The 22,608-nt window shown below is 44.3% G+C and overlaps 1 protein-coding gene across 5 annotated transcripts in view; it reads right to left on the bottom strand.

The window, feature by feature from the left end:
* RBFOX1 (RNA binding fox-1 homolog 1) overlaps nucleotides 1-22,176 on the bottom strand; it is a 353,845-nt gene extending 331,669 nt beyond the window's left edge. For all 5 annotated transcript variants that reach the window (XM_061209599.1, XM_061209598.1, XM_061209601.1 and 2 more), the window contains exon 1: nucleotides 22,090-22,176. In XM_061209599.1, coding sequence (XP_061065582.1) covers nucleotides 22,090-22,176 — 87 coding nt within the window. The remainder of the gene's footprint in view (nucleotides 1-22,089) is intronic.
* Nucleotides 22,177-22,608: the final 432 nt, after the last annotated feature.

Below are 22,608 nucleotides of genomic sequence, written 5' to 3'. Positions count from 1 at the left end.
ATAAATTAAAAAAAAAAAAAGAATAATGTGAGTGATGTGATCCCATTTACCTAAAACGTGCATTGTGTCCATGCACACACGCCTCTGCATATAATTACATAGAAAAGGTACGAGAGGACTTCAACTAACCAACTCTCCAAACTGTCAGCGTGCATTACCTCTTGGGGAGGGGGTCGGAATGTAGGGAGGACGTGGCAGGCAGACTCCTGTGTTTTACTCTGCTTTCTTATGTATTTCTGGAACTGTTTTAGGAGAAACATAGCCATTACACTGCAATTTGAAAAGGGAAAGGAAAAGGGCTAAGACGTCTTGAAAGAATCCTAGCCGGGTCCAGGAATGGGATTTGTGCCTCAGTGAGAGGCTCCGAGCACTGGAAGAGGTAGATTAAAAGGATGGAGAGGACAGATCATTACTTTTGTGAACTTGAACAAGTGACTTAACTTCTCTGATGCCCAGAGAAGTTTTATAGTTTTCTCATCGGTAAAGCTGGGATAATGACAGTACCTACCTGTTAGAATTGGTGTGAGGATGAACAGAGATAACACGTGTTAAATGCTTGGTGCACCACCTGGCACAGAGCAAGCATAAATATTAACTATTCATTTTGTTATTGTTACATTATTCATCATGTTTCAGCACTCGTATCTGCCTAAACGAGGGAGAGGCAAAGGAGAAAAAGGAAACCACAACATAGGAATATAACTACTTCAATATACTGGAGCGGTGCTGCCCCACAGAACTTGAAGCAATGAAAGAAATGGTCTATATCATGCTGTCCAATACCATAAACACCAAACACACGTGGCTACTGAGCACTGGAAATGCCAATGGTGTGACTTGAACTTAAATTCAAATAGTTACATGTAGCTAGTGGCTCTCACATTGCACAGCGTGTTTCTAGAGAATTTAATTTTCCTAGCTAAAATACCCTTAATCTCTCCTGATCGTCATTGGTACCAAAGATTGGCACAGGGAAGTCTTAGCACTTAAAATATCATGAAATCCTAAGCATTTCATCTCATTTGTGGTAGAACAGATGAGTTCAGATGGTTTTAGGAAGTTGTTTCCTTTTTAACCTCATTCAGTTTTTCTGGTTGCTTGAAGGGGAGCGTTTCCGTTAGTGCTCTCCTGCCTTTAACAACATCTTTAGAACACTTTCGAATCTCCCTTTTTTCCTAAGAGAGAACAGGCCTCAGACACAACAAATGCCTTTAGTAAACACAAGTGATAGAGGATTTGATCGCACTGCTTTGTTTTCAGTGCATTCTTGCATTGAGATAGCATTCCCATACCATCAAATGCAGCCTTTGAAAAGTGTACAGTTCATTGCCTTTTAATATAGTCACAAAGTTTGGCAACTATCACCACTATCTAATTCCAGAACATTTTCACCACCCCAAAAGGAAACCCCACACCTACTAGCAGTCAGTCACTCCCCCGTCCCCCAGGCCCTGGCTACCACTAATCTACTTTCTGTCTCTACAGATTTGCTTATTCTGAACATTTCACATAAGTGGAATCATACCATATGTGGTCTTTTGTGTCTCTTCTTAGTTAGCATAATATGTTCAAAGTTCATCCACATTGTAGCATGTATTAGTACTTCCTTCCATTTCATGGCTGGATAATTTCCCTGCATATGAAATATACCACTTTTTGTTTAGCCATTTATTAGTTGACGGACATTTAGGCTATTTCTATTGTTTGCTATTATGAATAATGCTTCTATGAATATTTGTGCACAAGATTTTTGTGTGGGAATAGGATAATTTCAGTTCTCTTGGGTACACACCTAGGAGTGAAATTGCTAGGTCATATGGTAACTCTATATGTAGTTTTTGGAGAAACTACTAAACTGTTTTCCAAAGGGGCTGCAAAATTTTACATTGCCATCAGCAATGTATATAGGTTCCCATCTCTCCACATTCTTGCTAACACTTGTTATTACCAACCATTCTAGTTGGTACCATCAATGTATTTTTAGCAGATACCATTTATTTATACCTAGTGATGGTGAGTGTCTGCTGGAAGTAGAGATGGAAATTTTCCTTCTGTGAATTAATTTATATTAGTTATAAAACTAAATCAATTGAAATAAAAGTAACAAATATATAGTAGTACTGGTGCTACAAAGCATGTGAATGTCTGAAGTTTAGGAGCTGTGGTCAAAGACAAGAATTTGGGTTCCCCTTGTGGGAGATCCGTGCATAGATTTGAAACCTGAAATCATGTACAAAAGCAGCGTGTGTACATTCGTGCACACACACTCACATGTGTACGTGCCTATGTTTGAAAATGTCTGCTTTGGTCTTCTCCTTCGCTCTACGTACATGAATGAAGAACAAAGAAGCCAGGAGACTTGCTTACAGAGGCACGGACATCCAGGGGGCAGATCTGGACTGAGAGTGCAGTCTTCAGAACTCACGCACCAGGGTCTTTCTAGAACTGCATGGGAAATGCAGAGGTATCACTCAGCCAGTTTTTGCAGGCAGGACCACTATAACTCTCTTCCTGGAGAAGGACCATAACTTCTGGCTTTCTTGATCATTCTAGTCCCATCTTACTCCCCTTCGGGATTTGGACACCAAGAGCCCTGGAGGAACAGAGCTGACCAAACAGCAGAGGTGGAGAGCCTGAAGCAAGAATTTAGTGGTAGATGGATCTCTATCAGTTCTACTATTCCCCAGCTGACGTTCTCTTGCAAAAGGGAAGGGCTAGCTATTCCTAGGATGGCACACAACTACATCCAGGAGGGGATGATGCAAGCTCACTCTCCTCCTATGTGGTCATATGACTCAGCGTGGGGGAGAGGGCCAGCCCTTTCTGTCCTGTCTGGGGACATGTGCAAAGATTTAGGTTACACTGTATTGCAGTATCCAGTTGACCTCCTCTGAAAGGCTGGAAGACTTTCTCCGCCCAGAAGCCATAAAGCCACAGAGCCATGGCTGTTTCTGCAGCAGAGATTCTTAAGTATGTTTCTGCTATGGGGTGTTTTGACAACCAATTAGAAGTTAAAAACCCCTCCATGGAAAGACCATATGCTCACAGTTTGACATATATTTTGAAGAGGAATTTCCAGCCACCCCAATTAAAAACCCATGCCCACGCATCATTCTGCAGGAGCCCCTCTTTCCTTCTCAGCTCCAGAGAGTGGTGACAAAATCACTGGTGAGGGTCGTGATGGGTTTTCATGGGGTTGGAAAGTCCTCGGCAGTGGGTCAGAAGAGACAGCTGCTGACAGCTGAAAATTCCCGGCCTGGGCCTCAAGATCACGTGACGGAATGTGCGTTTCCATGGCACTCCCAGAAACAGGTGGGTCCCAAACTCTGGAAAAGCACATTTCCCGGCTCCTGCAATTTCAGCTGCACCCGTGGCCATGTGCATTTCAGGCAAGTAAGAGTGCAGTATCAGGTGTCTCCAAGACAAACCCAGGAAGCTCAGAAAAGCGAAGGCGTGAGCCGACAGAAGAAGGATCTCTAGACACGGGGGTAGGGGTGTGAGTTCAAGGGCAGGGTATCTTGATCCCCCTCACCATCATTAACTCTTTCTTCGTTCCTACATTATTTTCTTCTTAGCACTTACTCCAACCGTAATTAATTAATTCCTGTGTTGCTGTAGCTGTTCTGTTCTTTGTTTTATCTCTTTCCCCCATGAGATCATGAACTCTGCTAAGGAAGGGACCACATCTGACTCACTGGGCATCATTCTGCTAACATATTGCATGGTGTCTTGCACGTAGCAGATGTTCAATAAATACCTGAAGAATTATCAAAGGAATGAGTGAACCACTCACGTGTCGCAATCTTTTCTGCTGCTCTATGACATACGAACATTTCATTCTATTTTACGCCTGAGTAAAGTGAGGCTCAAAGATGCAAAATAATCTATTCGCGATAAAATCTAATAGGGGATAAGGCTGGTTCTGGAACGCAGATCTGTCTGAATCCAAACTCCCAAATTGTTCCTGTTGTCACAAATTACAAAAGTGAGACACCTAGCCCTCAGGGGCCTTTCCTACTTCTGCTGAAATAAAATAAAACGAAAATCAGCCAGCCCAAAGACAGAACTGTCCTGTGATGGAAAATCCATTCCATGGGCACATCGATCACTAGGTGTGGCTCACAGCTTGGTACAGCAAGACTTAATAACACGCCCAAGACTGATCTCCCATGCTCAGGCAGGTTTGCTTGTAGCCCTTGGATGCATTTTGGGGTCATTAACAATTAAGTACTCATGCTGCATTCCCCTGAAGCAACAGGAGCTATCAGACCCTCAGACATACTTCTGTAATTCCCAGTCGCCCCCATAAGCATTGTGATTTTCTGCTCCACCACGACCTCCGAAAACTGTCCTTCCTTTCAGGGCAGAATTCTCTTGTCAATCAAGATCAAAGAACAGTATAGAGGTTCCTTAAAAAACTAAAAATAGAGCTACCATATGATCTTGCAATCCCACTCCTGGGCATATATCTGGATAAAACTGTAATTTGAAAAGATACATGCACCTTGATGTTCACTGCAGCACTATTTACAATAGCCAAGACATGGAAGCAACCTAAATGTCCACTGACAGAGAATGGATAAAGAAGATGTGGTACATATATACAGTGGAATACTACTCGGCCATAAGAAAGAATGAAATAATGCCATTTGTAGCAACATGGATGGACCTAGAGATGATCACACTAAGTGAAGTAAGCCAGACAGAGAAAGACAAATACCATATGATACCGTTTATATGTGGAATCTTAACAAATGATACAAATGAACTTATATAGAAAACAGAAATAGACCCACAGACATAGAAAACAAAAATGGTTACCAAAGAGGAAAGGGGGGAGGGAGAAATTAGGAGTAAGGGATTAACATATACACATTATTATATATAAAATAGATAACCAACAAGGACCTACTACATAGCACAGGGAACTCTACTCAATATTTTGTAATAACCTATAAGGGAAAAGAAAAAAATAGATATATATGTATGTATAACTGAGTCACTTTGCTGTACACTTGAAACTGACACAACATTGTAAATCAACTATACTTCAATAAAAAAAAATTTTTTTTAAGTGGGAAAAAATGAAGATGGAAGAAATGGTGGCATGAGGAATGGATATTCATTAGCCAACCATGGCTGCCGTAGTGTTGGCATCTCCACTTGAATGCACACAGGCTGTCCTTCCTGGTTCCCTGTTTTCCATATTGTCCCACTAAAGACCATTTGTCCATCTCCCATCTAGCTTCCAGAGGAACCCTGTAAAAATATAAAATCAGATCATGGTGTTCCTCTACTTGAGACTCTCCAGGGGTTTTCCATCTCTCTTAGACCAAAATCTGAACTCCCTGCCATGTCCTAGAAGGTTGCAGACCACACAGCTGACCCTATATCCTGCTTCCTGCCCCTTCATCCAGTGGGCTCCAGTCATACTGACCAGCCTGTGAGCCCCACATGTGCCCATCTCATTCCAGCTTTCGGCTTCTACGTGTTGCCATTGCCTGAACTTTCTTCCCTGCACCAGGGCATTACACAGCTGGCCCCTAATGTCAATCAGATCTGAGCTCAAGTTCCACACCTTCCCTCCTTCAACCATCCAAAATAACCCTCTTGGTCGCTATCATGTAACTGCCTTATTTTCTTCATAGCACTTTACACCATCTGATGTTCTCCTGCTCATTGCCTGTTTTTTCCTATTAAATTTAAGTGGTCTTATTCACCCTGTAACCCTGTTGTCACACACACATTAAACGTTCAATAAATATTTACTAAATTAATGAACACACATGGAAACCAATGTAGAGCCACCTGAATTTCCAAACCAACCCCCCTCTTCAACCTCTAAAATGCACAGGGCATGTCACCACCCTCATTTTGATTCTGAGGGTCAGATATAGAGATGGACAGGGGAGAACATTAACAGGTAAGCTCCTGATGGAGAGAAGGTCCTTTGCATTCTCTGCACACATTCTGACAAGGGCTGTCTGGCTCATCTCATCCCAACGCCATTGGCAAGCCCAGTCCGTGACTTCTTTCTCCAAACCATAAAGGGAAAATGTGGTACTTTTAGGACTTAAGGGAATTAAGAGACGGATTTAGTCTTTTAAGAGAGAAAGCAAATTCATTTAAATGGAAAACTGATCTTGTGCCTTAGATGTGCGTTTGGTTTATAAGAGAAATACTCAGGCAGGAGTGATGACAGCTGACCAGGCAAGTCTGGTCTGTCTCCCGGTCTCAGGTCCTGAGAGGAGGCTTCCCAGAAGATAGCTTGATGCCTTGAGCAGCTTGCTTTTGAACCTAAGTGGTAGTCCTAAAATGAGCATGAACTTCAGCCAGGTCCTAAGAGAGAGTTGTGTGTTCCACAGGTCATAACTACACTCACACCATCCTGATGGTGGTGGAATTTTTCTTTCCTCAAAGGGAAGCCTATCTTTCAGTGTCTCCATTTCATGAAACTTGGAAGGAAAGTTGGGAAGAGAAGCATCCACTTGGCTGGAGCCAGCCCACCTGTGCCTCTCTCTCTTGTAATTCTCTAAGCCCTGGGATTGTTTGGTTGATTCCTCTCCTTCAACCCAATCTTCCTCTTCCCATCTGACTTAAATACTATAATTTTCAGATGATCCATTTACTAGGATCCCCAGCTACAACATTATCAAGGCTGAAGGAAGGTGAAAGAACACAGGATATGCATTTTGTTTTAAGATATCACCCTAGTCTTTACGTACCTAACAAAAAGGATATTCCTAAGTTTAAAAAAATCATTGATTCTAATTTTAAAAGTTTCTTGTTAAAAAAAAGCGCTGGCTGCAAGTGATACAAATCTTCATGTGTAGGATGAGGGTATGAGAACTTTTTTTGGAAGAGAATGTGTATAGAAAAAAGTGGTTTGAAGTGGTTATTTTTGGGTGGTGGATTATAATGTATGTGTGTATGTAGTGTGTGCGTGTTTGTGTGTGTGTGTATTTGTTTGTGCTTTTCTGATTGCCACAACTTATTTAGCATTTATCCTGAATTAATTTTAAAATTAGAAAAATAGGCAACAATTATTTTTTAATGAATCTTCTTTTGGAAAGGAGCCCAAGAAGGATGCCATAGGCTTAAATCAAAGAGCAAAAAGATTGGCTAATTGCTGAGACTGGCACCAAGGTGCAACATGCTTCCTGCAGACATATAGCTCTGTGTGAAAAATGCTAGCAGGACTGGACCTCAGCCACAGGTGATGTCCACTGAAGGCTTTTGCAAACCCTGTGAGACCCATCTCTTGGGGAGTCTCCTGGCTCACAAGTCTCAACCTACCTCCGTGGTCTCAGGACTGTTCAACAATGGGCTCCAAGTACTTGGAGTCTGGAACATAGTTCATTGATGCACAGATTGAGACACACCCTGAGTTGGACCTGAGACAGGCTAGGACTTGGGACCTGGGACCCTTTGCCACAATGCTTGCACCTGGACAAATGATTCCTCAAGCGACAAAATACAAAGAAACTATAAGGGACTGAAAATAAATGCGTGCATGCACCACTGCGGCAAATTACAGACAACAAGATACAAAAAGACCAAAAAAAACCCAACTGACACTTCTGAAGAGCTGGGAGCAAAAGCAGGGCACTGTGCATGCCCCCTGCACTCAACACCACCAAAGAGGTGGGCAAACCATCTCAGCCGCCCCTCCGGCCTGACTCCTGGACCCACCCCTACCCTCACCCCATATAAGGAACCAGCTGCCCCCCGTCGGGGAGCGAGTGAGCAAGGGAACCTGTTACTTGTTTTAGCTCCCCTCTGCTGCAGCAGGGGTCCCAGTAAAGCCTTGCCTGAATTTCTTGTCTGGCCTCTAGTCAATTTCTATTGATTGGAGAAGGCCAAGAACCCTGGTCAGTATCACATCCCTCAGATCCCTTCCTGAGAATTTGAATGGAGACACACAGAGGCTGGCGGTCTTTGCAGTGCAGTCACTGAGTGTCAAGTCAGCTTGGCTTGGCTGACACTTTGAGACAGATAATTCTGGACAATTTTGAATAATTCTGGTTGTCCTACGCATTGCAGGGTGTCAGGAGCAACCCCAGTCCAGTTATGACAACTACAAATGTCTCTAGATACGGCCGAATGCCCCTCTGGGGCAAAAGCGCTCCTAGCTGAGAACCACTCACCCGGAGACAATGTCCATAAACTGCCTGCCGAGGTCCGTAGGCCTGCCCAACCTCCTGTACTTCCCTTGGCTTGATTTTCTCTTTTTCCCTCTTTTGAATCCAAGACTTTCTGTGAGTTCAATTGTTCATGCATTACACGTCAGAAAATAGTAAAAATACAAACCTCCCCCGCTATATTTTTGTTAAGCTAGCCAGGATTGGGTTCTGTTCTTTCAACCAAAGGGATCTTAACAAAACCACCCACTTTCAAGAATTGTGTTTGGTTTCCTGACGTTCAAAATGGTGGATCATCTGTCATCTTTCAACCCACAGAAAACCAAACAGTTCTTAACTTCTCTCTGATATCGGAGCAGATCTGAGCACAAAGGCATGAATGAAGCAGACGCCCCTGGGCCATATGGAGGCTGGGGATACACAACAATGCGTCAGCAACAAGACCCCTACAGAGTAAACCAAGATGGCAGAGGAGTGTTCACCAGGGAGGGGTGGGGGACTTGATTGTGATTGGAAGTTTAGGCCAGCACCGGAGGAAGTTGGGAAGCCATGAAGCAGAGATGGCATCAGATACACGCCGTGTCCATCCCCCCAGGAGTGGACTCTACAAAGCGCTCCTTAGTGAGGCTCTGACTTGCAGGAATCAAACACTAAAGAAAATACACATGCAGACAGCATCGCACACTCAAAACCCCACAACTGTTTGGACAGATAAGAATCCCATATGCTCTGCATTACCCTCAGCCATGGAAAGCTTTTTATCCATCCCCAGGCCACCCCGTCACCATGCAGCAGGTGGGAGCTCTGGTCCCCTACAATGCAGACAGGGACGGGACTCAGCGGCTAATGACTGGCGTACCGTATGATGGGTGAACACGCCCAACATCTGCTCAGCCCCTGCACAAATCTTAGACCCTCTGGCAGGCAGTACCAAGTCCCTCAGCTAAATCACAATGGGAACCGCCTGCCAACACGCCAGGTGTGAAACAAGCCCCAGCGCTTTAGAGTCCTTAAGCCCCCCACCCAAATTCCCAGAAAGGGCTCCAGGCAAATGCACGGCTGCCCGTACGGCCAGTCTCTACGAGGCCAGAGGAGCCACCGTATTAGGATGGTCATTGGACGGTCCATGTCAATTTCACATTTCCTGTCAAAACCGCCCAGCCAGCAGGCACCTCGGTGTTTACACCTCTCACCAGAACAAATGCAGAGCCGTTGAAGGGAGAAATAACACACCAGCACAGTCACAATAGGAGACACCGCTTGCAAGCTGTCCCGGGGCCCCTGGAGTAACTGACAGGTTTGACAGAGAATGTGTGTTGGTAACATTGTTTGATTCATGTTTAAAGGAAAAACGGAGAGTATGTTTCGGGGAGGTTTAGACATTGATAACCAAAAGGAAGGGCTTGTAAACAAAGCCACAAGGACCACGTCCTAGCAGTCCCCTCCTCGCCCTCTGTCACCACCCCACCTCCCGTTTTGATCTTCTCCCGGAGGAACAAGCCTTCCACGGGGAATGAGACCTCTTGACAGAGGGCTGCCAGGCAGAGGGAGGAGAGCTGATGAGAAATGACAGCAGCACAAAACTGCGTTAGCCTTATGCTCAGAATAGGTTGTACGGGGCAGAGACGAGGCGGGTCCCCAACAGAGGATGGGGAGACATCACCAGAGTCACGCACAATGGCAGGGTCCTGGCCAGCAGAGCTCGGAAACCCCAGATCTGCCATATCCCGGCACTGAGAGCTGGGGCGGGTATTTAACTTGGCTGAGCCTCAGTTTCCGTCTTTCCAAGATAGTTCGGAGTGGTAGTAGAAATATTCTAGTAGGAATATTGTACGGAAAGTAACCAATGGAGTGACGAGCAGCTGTAGCAATAGCAGAAATAATAATGACATAATTATTATCAGGTAATTATATAATAAGATAATAATTATAATAATACAATTATATAATTATTATATAGTATTATACATTATATAACTATATATTATAGGATATATATTATATATAATGACGCATAACACTATATATTAATATATAATGTGATAATTTTTATATGTTATATATAACTATTATATAATGATACATAATATTGCATATACTTATATATTTCACTTATGTATTATTATGTAATCAATAATATGTCACTACACAATTATATTAAATAGTATAATTTAAAATCATTATGTAATTATGTGATAATTATATGTAATATGTATTTTATATATGTATTATTATGTCTAATGCATATTATCACACAGACACAATATGCAATACATAGTGATAATTATGTAATCCTTATTATATTATTATGTCTGTCCTGAACCCTTACTATATACCAAGTACCATTACAGTGCCTTACAAGTATTAACTCATGTGATCCTCAAAGGCAACTCTGGCTTTGTCCCCATCCAATACAGGAAGATGCTAAACCATGGATTTAGGTGCTTTTAATGTGTCCATTTTATAGATGAGAAAACCACAGTACAGAGTGGTTTAGGAACTTCCCCAAGGAGGCAAAGCTGAGATTCTAACTCAGCAGTCTGCAGTCTGGCTCGAGAGCTCACACTCTTAGCTCATATATAACACATACATATATATTTATATATGTGTGTGTGTGTGTGTGTATATATATATATATATATATATATATAAACTGAATATTGTCTCTCTTACAAAGTTTGGTTGTGGTGATGTTGCAGTGCAGTTGGAAATAAACTTGCTGATGCATGTATTGAGCACTTTCCATGTGCCAGGCAGTTGGCTATGGACTTTATATGCTTTGATTCCTTTCGCTACCGTCCAGTGAGGTGACTGCCACCCAGAGAGGGCAAGAACCATGCCCAAGGTCACACAGGTAGTAAGTAGTGCCCAAGGTCACACAGGTGAAGGAAGGAGATGAACCAGGGAGTCTGCCACAAAGCCCACATCCCTACACCATCCTGTTCGACTGCTTTTTCCTCTGTAAACCACAATGCTTCAACTAGATACTGTAGGTGAAATGCCTTACACGTGGCCTAGTACATAGTAAATGCCTGAAAACAAGCAGCTGCTGTTGTTCTTATTGTAACTAAATGCGAAAAGCCCAGTAGGCATTTTCTTCCAAGAAAACGACGGAAGTATGAATTTATGACGCCGCCTGTTCAGAGGACAGATTCGTCGCCCCTTTTAAGCCCCGACAAAGCCCCTGCATGGTCAGTCAACACCAGTTCCCGAACCCAGCTGCTCATCGGAGACCCGGGATTGCCAGTGAGGCACGCAGTTCACGGGGCTCTGCTCCCTGCCTTCTGATATAGATGATCTGAGGTTCAGAGTGGACACCTGCATTGTTAATGAACTTGCCCAGGCTCTGACCAGTAGCAGGACAGGCAAACACCCAGGTTTGCAGGAAGTCCTCCAAGCAACTCAGAGCTGTGTTTTTCCCCAAAGGCTTCTCCCACAAGCTGCCCCGTGCCAGTCGGCTGTCCTGTGCTCACACTTCCTCCCTGCCACTGGGCACTGACAGATGGGAGCTATTCTTAATATTTAACATTTATTAAGCACCCACAGCGTGCCAGGAGCTGCATGGAACAGGGGTGTGGGTGGTCCCAAAGAGTCTGTCCCCAGAAGGCTGTGGCCACATAGAGGAGAGAGGACAGTCCTCTCTTTTCCCCTTCAAAGCTCCCCCTCCCTCTCCTCTCACCCAGCCCCAGTTCCAGTCCCAGATGTCCTGCCAGAGCAAGTGGACAAAGATTTGGGCCAGGATTCAACATGACTGAGACCTGTACATCCTCCTGCATGTGTGTCTAGTAGCCCCATCTCCCCAGGCTATGGACTTAGAAAGTCGGAGGGGATGTAGGTTTCATGCCACCCAAGGCCCTGGGCTCAGGCTGTCAAACCCCAGGGTGGTACATCCCTGATTGCACCCTACTCTATTCAGCTGCACCAAAAACGTGTGTCCCTGGTTAACAGGAATCTCCGTGGGGAGCAGGAGCAGGGAGCTGCGTACGTGCCCACCCACCTCCAAACCGAGAGCCTCTTCACATGAGAAAGAAACTGCAGCAACCAGGATATGATGAGAAAACCATGACAACGGCAATGTTGGCCAACCGCTATGGAGTTGCTACAATGAGCAGGTGCTGCTCTGGCTGCTTCACATCATCACATCAAATCCTCTGGGCTCCCTTTCAAAGGGGGTGTGATAATTCCTGCTGTCAAGTTGAGACAGTGGGAGCTCAGAGACGCCAAGCCTGTATGACACAGGGGCCAAGGGGCTGCTCAGGTGGAGCCCTTGGCATTATGTCATCGCAGCTGGACTGCAGAGGCCCTGGGGATGGTCACTTTGGAGGTCTTTTATTCCTGACACTGACTTTGGGAGGCAGAGCACATGGGACGTTACTCCCATTTTATAGGTGAGAAGGTTGGAGGCTCCGAGAGGTCACGCAACTTTCCCAAAGTTCCCAAGAGAAGGTCATGGCCAGACTCAGCTTTCCCTGGTCTAAATCCCATGCTCTCAATTCTCTGGTCTAAATCCTTAACTGTGCTGCCTCATGAAACGAGAAGAAATAGCTCTTCGGAGAGTAGTTTGTGAGAACACTGTGGAATGCGCAAGCTGGCTGCCTCTGTCACCAAATCTTCCCCACATCTGGGAGCCAATGCGGATTAGAGAGTGGAAGGAAAGGTAACAGCTGAGGGAGGCCGCCTTCACCCACAGCAGCGGTGCGCTGGACTCCACTGTGTTACTCTGAGCCAGATGCAAGGTAGGACGGGGCAGAGCTGGCCGCTGCTTCAGACACAGATTTCTTGCCATCATTCTTCCCGCCAAAAACACAAACAAAAAACAAACAAAAACCATGATTTGTCCCCTGGAACATACCAGAAGCCCTGTCATTTGGGAAAGACAGAGAACCTGACTATAGAACATCATCTTCCTGGGACTGTAGAGAAGCCCATCTTGACTGTCTGAGCCACAGAAAGTGGTAAAGATCTCGTATTGGGTGGGGTGAGCGGGGCTGAGAGTCTATAGAGTTATATGTTCAAGCAGTTGTGCTTCACTTCTGACTCCACAATTGACACTGTGGCCATCGAAGCTACCTCTGAGGACAGAGACTGGGTCCTAGTCATCTCCACGTCTCCAGAGCTTAGACGAGACCCCAGCATGGAACCCATGATCCACAAATCATTACTGCCATGAATGACTGGATGAAAGAATTTCTTGGTGCCTCTGCCTCCTGCTTTCATAAGCCTGAAGAGGGACTTCCCTGGTGGCGCAGTGGTTAAGAATCCACCTGCCAGTGCAGGGGACACAGGTTCGAGCCCTGGTCCGGGAAGATCCCACATGCCGCGGGGCAACTAAGCCCGTGTGCCACAGCTACTGAGCCTGCGCTCTAGAGCCTGTGCTCCGCAACAAGAGAAGCCACCACAATGAAAAGCCCATGCTCCGCAACAAGAGAAGCCACCACAGTTAGAAGCCCGCACACCGCAACGAAGAGTAGCCCCTGCTCACAGCAACGAGAGAAAGCCCGCCCACAGCAACAAAGACCCGATGCAGCCAAAAAAATAAAAATAAAAATAAAATAAATAAATAAATAAATAAATAGGTTGACCGGCATCAAAAAAAAAAAGCCTGAAGAACTCAAGCTAGAAATTGGGCTTTGCAATTTATCCCAATAAATTAGGAATTTGGGAGTGACATATACACACTACTACATATAAAATAGATAAACAAGCACCAACTGTACAGCACAGGGAACTATACTCAGTATTTTGTAATAACCTATATGGGAAAAGAATTTGAAAAAGTATATATATATATAATATATATACACACACATATGTTTAACTGAGTCACTTTGCTGTATACCTGAAACTAACACAACATTGTAAATCAACTATACTTCAATAAAATAAATATATAAATGATTTTTAAAAATTTTTTTAAAAAAAGAAAGAAATTGGGTTTTTGCAGACAACTATGGTCCCAGTTGCCCAGAGGAAAAGACCCACAGAATACCGAGTTCATTGCTCTGGACAGCATTTAGGGTTCAGCAGTTAATCAAGTGGATGAGCTGGTGGCTTGTATGCCGGTGGGATGCACGTGTGATGGGTCTATCTTTAGACGAGAGAGAAACATAAATAGGGGTGAGATCTCCATCCTAAGTCAGCTGGGGAAAGCACTTACCCAAAACAACCTTTAAAAGACAGGGAGGGGGCTCTGCTTCACCATCAAAGGCTGTGATCGCCGAACACCAAAGCAGCAAAGGAGAATGTGAAATCTGCAAGTCTCTCCAGCCCCGCTTGCGCCATGCCAACGTATTATAAAAAGCATACTTGCTGATATAGCATGCCTTTAAAATGATCAGAATGACAGATGGCTGCGGCAGGAACACATCCTTTTTATAGGACTGCTATTAATCAGAAGAGATTGACAGCGTCCCTTTAATCTTTTAATTAAAAAAAAAAAAAGTGCGTCTCTATACAACTGAAGGGGGCAAGTTGCTGGCATTTCCGAGTGCTTTGAGACACTCGGAATAATGTGGAAGGTCCACATTATTTCAAACTTAATAACTGGAGGGCTTTAGTTTCCCTTTATTTATAGATTTATTGATGTAGGTCTTGCTAATATAAAAAGAAGGTATGGGGTGGTATGATGTGAGAAACCCCATGTTGCCTCAGTTATGGTGTTACCGGTTGTCGCTGTCAGGCTGTCTTTACTTCCCTAGATTGTGGTGTTCTCACCTGTTAAACAGTGGGGTCGTCCCAAGCATACTCTGGTGGGAGACATTCCTGTAATTACTTCAGGTGGGAGGATACTGCTTAAAATTGCCATATCTGCCTTTGATTCATCTGATCAGGAATGAAGAAGCAAGATGCACTAGATGATAGTCAATGCCTGGTGAATACAATCACTGGCAAAAAAGCACTCGGATAAGTAACATTAGAAACTCACCAATTTCTTCCCTGGGGAGGGTATGTGCAAGGTTTGGGGGAGAAAAACCATGTTTGGATTTTGTAATAGCTTCGATTATTGAGATAATTGTCATAGCTCTCAAGTAGTTGAGAACTTGTATTTTTTGCCTGTTTAGCGCCGTAACTGGGTAACAGGACCCTGACTATTCCTTTACCCGCAGCCCATACAGCTCAGCTGGGCCTGACCCCACCCTCCAGCTTGACTCAAGGCAGTCAAGATGATTGACTTGGGGATGGGCGTGGCCTACAAGATAAGCCAAGCAGACTGCTACCTGGAATTTTTGCAGTTGGCGAAGAGGCTTGCTAAGATGTGTTGGGGTGTAAGCCTGGAGTTTCTGGGGACCATCTTTGCCACCAGTTGGACATGGTGTGTTTGTGAACAAAGATCAAGTAGAGATAAACACTATGGAGTCATGCGGAGACATGACTTGGGGTGTTGGAGCCTCTGAATGCAACTGTGTCTGAAATTGGACATTTTCTTTTTCTCCTCTAAACCAATATGAATTAGATTTTTGTCACTTGAAGATAAAAGAGGTCTTCTGGTATATATATATATATATATATATATATATACCAGACCTTTCCTATATATTAGGATATAGGCTTCAAGTTGACAAGGATCTTGTATGTTTTTTATTCTGCCTTATCACCTACTCCTAGTTCACAGCCTGGCACACAGTAGGTGCTCGATAAATAATTGCTGAATGGAGAGATGAATCACATGGAAAGCTCACAACCACTCTGCAAGACAGGTATTCCTGTTTTCGTTTTGTGGCTGAGAAAACAGCCTTGGAGAGGTTAATTGACAAGCCCAAGGCCACACGCTTAGTAAATGCCAGAGCCAATATATCAGCCCGGACCTGTTTGACTCCAAATTCTCTTTGCCACCTCCCTGACTCTTTAATTTAGTCTGCTGTTGACATGGCCTCTTTGGCAGTACAGAAAAGTCACTTAGTGACTAAGATGGAGCAGCCGCAGAGTAAATGACACCAACGGCACTCATATCAGGCGTGCATTCTGATTTCTTTCCCAATCAGCAGATATTCCAAACATGTAGATGACATTGCAGGGCAACAATACCAAGATTGAAAATGGCTCCACTAGCCACAGAGCAAAACAAGTTTATTTCTTTCAAGTTTACCCCAAAGACCTGCATGTTCCCTAACACATCTCTCCACCTTTCTGTAGGGACGATTACTCTTGGTCCATTGTTAAAACCAGCAGTTTGATAATTCTTGGTGACACTACATATGTGTATGCAGATCTCTCATTAAATACATCGCCAGATTTGACGATGCTGATTTCTGTTTCAAAATCCAGAGTGCAAGGTTTGCCTATACCATTGCTATCCACGTCAGGGAGGCATTAATCAGCATTTCTCTGCTACCATCTAGTTCTGTAGGGTATATGTTGGAAAAGACAGCCTTCAGAGAGCTTACTGTCTCAGAGAGAAAGCATGGCAAACAACGATCAGGTCGCAAATCCAGGGAATTCGACATTCAACTGCTGGATTCACAGAAGGGTATTACAGGGCCCATTCCTATGTGGGCACACAGAGATTCAGGGCTTAGGAGTTCCATTTCTGAGGTTCCTCCCAGGTCCTTTGGAGCCATGTCTTTTGACTTTTGAGACCTATGTTTAAATAATGTCAAATCCCACAGTGCCAATGAGTTGGCGAAGAGACTGCAGATCTATCTTGATGTGTCAGGCCAACATCGTGAGTTGATCCAAGCTCTCCGCTCTACTAGGAAGGGCTTTCCCCTCTGCTTGCCCAGTGAATGTCTGCTGATGCTCTACAGCCCGACTCAAATGCCACCTTTGCCCTTTGAACCACCCTCTTCCCTACTCCAAGAGGCATCCACCTACTCCCTCCCCTGTGTTTTCATGTGCGCTCCCATGGATACACCTCAACACTGGATCAGTGGTTGAGAGGGAAGGCTCCAGCCCACCAGACCTGCTCTACATCTCAGCTCTGTCACTGACAATCCCTGTGACCTTGGGCAAGTTACCTTTCTCTAAATGTCAGTTTCAGGTCCACCATATGCAGAAAGGGTATCATAATACATAACTGTGATTTCTTATCGGAAACCCTTGGGGTCACCTCTATCTTGAAATTCAGATTTTGGGGGATTTCCTTTTCCAGAAAGGGATTTCATCAGACACAGATTATGTAACATTCTCAGCAGGGTCAGGGACGACACTCTGAAATCAAACACGTAAATATTCCCGTAGCAAAATATATGAATATTCACAGTAAGTCGGATAAAGAAAGTCTATAAATAGCCACACATCATTTCAGGTCAAGTTTTCTTCCAAAATGCATTTTGGTGCCAAACTCCCCCCCCCAAAAATCTGATTTTCAGAGCTTTTTGGAATTTATAATTACAGGTAAGCATTGGTAGAACAACAGTACCCAACTTTAGGGTTACAGTAGCCCCTGTTAGCTGTCGTTTCACTTTCCCAGATTTACCTGAGGTCAACCACAGCCTGGAAATATTGAATGGAAAATTCCAGAAGTAAACAATTCATACGTTTTAAATTGTGTGCCGTTCTGAGTGGTGCTGTGCCATCCTGTCTTGTCCTGTCCTATCCGGTCCCATCCTGTCCTGTCCAGGATGTGGATCATCCCTTTGTCCAGCGGATCCCACCCGTTAGTCGCTTAGTAACCGTGTCGGTTATCAGATCATCTATCGTGTTCTCATGGTGCTCGTGTGCAACTGACCCTTATTTTACTTAATAATGGCCCCGAAGGACAAGAGTTAGTGATGCTGGCAGTTCAGATGGACAAAGAAAAGCCGTCAAGTGCTTCCTTTAAATGAAAAGGTGAAAATTCACGACTTAATAAGGAAAGAAACAAAATTGTATGCTGAGATCGCTAAGATCTAGGGTAAGAACAAATCTTCTCCGTGACATTTTGAAGAGAGAAAGAGAAATGTGTGTAGTTTTGCTGTCTCACCGCAAACTGCAAAAGTTACGGCCACAGTGTGTGAGGAGGGCTTAGTTAAGATGGAAGAGGCATATCGGGGAGGGCATATTCACATAACTTTTACTGTACTACATTGTTATAATAGTTCTATTTTATTATTAGTTATTGTTAGTCTCTTACTGTGCCTAATTTATAAATTATACTTTACCATAGGTATGTGTGGGTATAGGAAAAAACACAATATATCTAGGGTCCTGTACTATCCACCATCTCAGGCATCCACTGGGGTCTTGGGCCATATCCCCCTCAGATAAGGGGGGACGACGGTACTGTTAAAATAAATTGAGATAATATATCTAAGTATTTAACACAGTGCCTGGCACATAGCGAGTACTCAATAATTATCACCTATCATGCTTTCCTGCTGTTTTTACTGTAGTATTAGATTTATAGTAGTATTACTGTAGTATTAGTTTATCTCATGCTCTCTTCCACTGGGCTGTGAACCCACCGGTCAGTAGCTATAACTGCCACTTTTGTCTTCCAGGTGCCTAGAACAGTGCCCGATATGGAATATGTGGGCAGCGATTGAGTAACTAAATTAACAAATGCATGGTCACGTGGATGTGGCTGTGTTTACACTGCCCTCCATCGAGGAAAACAGTCTCCTGACCTCATCTGTAATACCCGGGTGAGATGAGAATGATTTGTCCCAGTGTGGAGCATGATCTAGCCATGATGGTCAAAGGGCATATCTGTCGGACAAATATCTAGAGTGAGGGGCTCAAGTCTGAACTTGAACCCAGAGCCAAGGGCTCATTAGACCCAAACACCAACCAGACTAATCAGTTACAAAGCTCTTGTTTGGATGATACCGTCTGACACTGGGTGGGCATGGTCCACGGCTGGGGTAAGTCCTCTTGGCAGCTCCTTGGACTCAAGATTGACTGACAATCAACTTCTCAAATCTCCTTTGTCCTCAGGTCAGATACCTCATTGGTCATTCAAGGTCTTGTTGGAAATTGAGAAGCAGTAAAGAGGTTCAACGGGAAGACACATTGGTTCTTCTTACCCAGAGATACCAAGATTAAGGTCTACACCAAGGGGAAAGGAGCGGTGATTATACACTGCACTTGGTAATATTGCTCTTTTCCCCTTCTGCTTCTCACTCCCCATGAAACTGTCCAAGCTGCTTCAGCTCAATCCTCCACAGTCACTCTGGAATTCTTTACGTGGCTAGAAGGAAAAACTATCCGCCTTGCTATCTATTCAACAAGTTCAGACATCAAAAGATGGGTTCAGGAGATTCAATATGGTAAAGATTCTAGTTTTCCTAGGGGATGGCAGGTGAGGTCAGTGGTCACTATTGAATCTACTCTTGGGACAAAAAACCCTATTGAGTAACGTCCCCAGAATTATTACGAAACATCTTCACTCACTGCCTTTGCAGGATAAGGTGATGCTCTACTAAAAGCCTCTTATGATGTCTGATCAATTATTTTTTTGTTCTTTTTCACTGAGCAGACAATAACAGGGCAATAAAAAAGTGGCACTTGAAAGGATTATGAAAAGGAAGTTCTTACGCCATAGAATCACTGGCTCTTCGGGTTGGGAAGACCTTGAGAGGAATCTTAAATTCTGATACGGCAACCCTGCCAAGTGGCCCCTACAGCTGTTTGCATATCTCCAGTCACAGGGAACTTACTACCGAGGATGGAGTACACACTCTATTTTGGATCATTTGACTGTCTGGTTGATCACATTATGAAGGTGTGGGTGGCACCTTAATTGCCTCTAGGAAAGCCCTTGCATCTAGAAGAGCTGGGAAGAAACGCACAAGATCAACAAATTGGTCAGCAAGCTGATATAGTCTGCAGGGATGCAGGGCAGCTGGCATCAGAAGTATCAGCTGAAAGGGGTGTGTGTGTGTGTGTGTGTGTGTGTGTGTGTGTGAAAGAGAGAGAGAGAGAGAGAGAGACAGAGAGAGAGAGACAGAGAGAGAGAGAGACAGAGAGAGACAGAGACAGAGAGAGACAGTTTTTCTCCCTTTGAGTTGCCTTTCCTCTGCTTGGAAATGTTGCTACAATGGAGTGTTTGAGTTTCCAGTTGATGCCACTGGATAAATAACACAGGCTGTCTCAGAACACCGGAAATAAGGCCAGTTTCTCCCTGCCCAGAGCATTTCAGTGTGATCCACGGTGGGTGGGAGAGGAAGAAGACGAACGATGTCACAGCAGCTGGGCTAAGGCTCCCCGCTGCACTGCTTTCCTGACTTCTTAAGGGCAACTAGTTACCAGAGGTGTCACCTGGGAAAACAAAGTATGATCCGGCGAAGATTCGCAAGTAAAATCACTTGTTCCTTCCCCAAATAACTGGACATGTTTCTCAAACACTCTGCAAAGGAGGAAGAAATTGGGCCCCCAACTTCTCAGCTCGCCCGGGTGTCTTCTCATCTATCACTGGGGTAATACGTCCAGAGTGGCATTTTGTAATGACGGCAACATTCCAGCGAATCGATAGTTATTTAATTCCCAACAAGCTCTCGAGTCCATTAAGCCTGATTACATTCACCCATTTCAGTGGGTGCCGTTATTTTTCCTACACCGGCACTTAATCTATAACAGGAACTTATGAGAACTTTCTAAAGCAATTTCAGCATCAATCAGCATAGGGTGAAGGGCACGATTTGCTTGTAATTATTTACCAGACAGGGTGGCAGAGCGTCTGACAAAACTCCAACGGCTAAACTTCACCCCAAATTTCCAATGGAAGCAAAGGCCTTCCAGATTGCCACTGAGTTCTACTTCAGACCTCGTGTGGGCCACACTGGCCTGCTTATGCCCGGAAAGATGGAATAATTTCCATGTTGTTAAGGACCATTCTCCAAGCAGTCTGTTATTTCTCACAATAATATAGGAGCCTCCAAAATGAGTAAGGACCATAAATCTGGGATGGTAGAACGTTTTGCTTGATTACTTGGAATCACTCCTGAATGGCTCAAATCACTAAGGTTCTTACAGTTTATCAGAGGTAACAACAACATTCAGCATAGGAGAAAAAGGGGTTTGACCAGAGCCCTCCCCAGAAATTTTAATTAATGAGCTTGGGTGTTGCAGAATTTTAAGCTATTGTGGAGGGATAAGCACAAAGCTGAAGGGAAAAGGACATCCTAACTACGTGTAGTTTTCCTTTCCTGTAGAAACGAGATACAGAATTTATTACAAAGAGATTGTTGTTCTCAAACAAACAACAAACAAACCACAGTGGAAAACATCCGGGTTTCCTATGATGTTCAGGCTCTGTCACTAGTTAGCCTTCCACAGAGAAATTCAGACACACATCCAGAAGCCCACACTTGCTTAAGAAGTCACGCTTACGATGAGGGAAAAAAAAAGGCCCCAAATATCTTATTTGATGATTCTCCCGACACAAAATTAATAGCCTTAAGAGTAATACCAACACACATTTCAATCCTTCACTTCCTTGTCATCATTAAGATGTAAACAACTGGTAAGGGGTTCCTAGGATAATCTCTGAACTTCATAATTAGCCATCAGTAGAGTGTTCCTTTTTGCCTCCGTGCCACCACTCAACCCAGGTTTGGAGGGGCGGGGGAAGCCTCTATGAAAATAGACAATCCACGGGAAGGGGAAGCTAAGGATTAATGCATATTTCACGCTCCTTCTATTTCCTGGGTGAAAGCGCTTAACCAACTCACCTCATGATCAGGTACTCTGCCTCATGATCTGCTCTGGGAGACTGAGTCCCTTAGAAAGCTCGGAGGGAGAGCAAATCCTTTGCCCCGTGGTCAACCTCCCGAAGCAAAGGCATGAATGTTAAACAGCAGCCGGATCAATACAAGCAAATATAGCTCAACTACACCATTTATTCAGCCATGAGAGATGTCAATAGCCAGATTAGGGTGATCCATCTTTTTGATTTCCTACTGTCTTCCCACTGACTACACGAGAGCTTTTTCCTGTATTAAAAGTGTTTGCTTTCTCAACCATAAAAATTCCAATTATTACTCTGAGTGCTCTGGAGTTAAGTTGCTTGCTGGCAGTGGCCTTGAATTACCTGGATCAGTCCGGGGAAGTAGGGGGCTGCTGGAACAATCATAGGCACGCCATAGGGATGCAGGAGGACTCCTTGAGAAGGCAACATGCTTTACGGAAAGGTAGGATTCCCTCGGAAGCTCAACGCATCAATGGAGAGAGTTAGGGGAAAATCTATAGACCCAACTTCTTCGGAACCACAAAGCTGAGAGCCAGATCGCTGCTGTCAGGAGCCAAACGCTCATCAATGCGCAGAGGGGAGAGAAAGAAAATCCGGCATCAGCAACTCTTAATGTGAAAGTTTTCTTCCCAGACGACGAAGAGACACAGCAGCTGCAGGGTTGAAGCTACCAAAATGGAAGGTTCTATTTTGGGAACGGCTTGCCTAACATGACTAACCAAATACCCTTCATTAATTTAGTTCTCAGAGAGAGTGAGAGAGACCAAGAGACTGGGAGAGAGCTGGTCAAGCTGGGAGATTTGGGCTCTTCCTAACGAATTTGGGCAAAAGGCAAGGGACGGAGTCTGTGTGGGATGTCTA

Source organism: Eubalaena glacialis, chromosome 13 (genome assembly GCF_028564815.1).
Source record: "Eubalaena glacialis isolate mEubGla1 chromosome 13, mEubGla1.1.hap2.+ XY, whole genome shotgun sequence".
In the NCBI taxonomy this organism is placed as follows: Eukaryota; Metazoa; Chordata; class Mammalia; order Artiodactyla; family Balaenidae; genus Eubalaena; species Eubalaena glacialis.
This window is presented reverse-complemented; position numbering and strand designations above follow the sequence as displayed.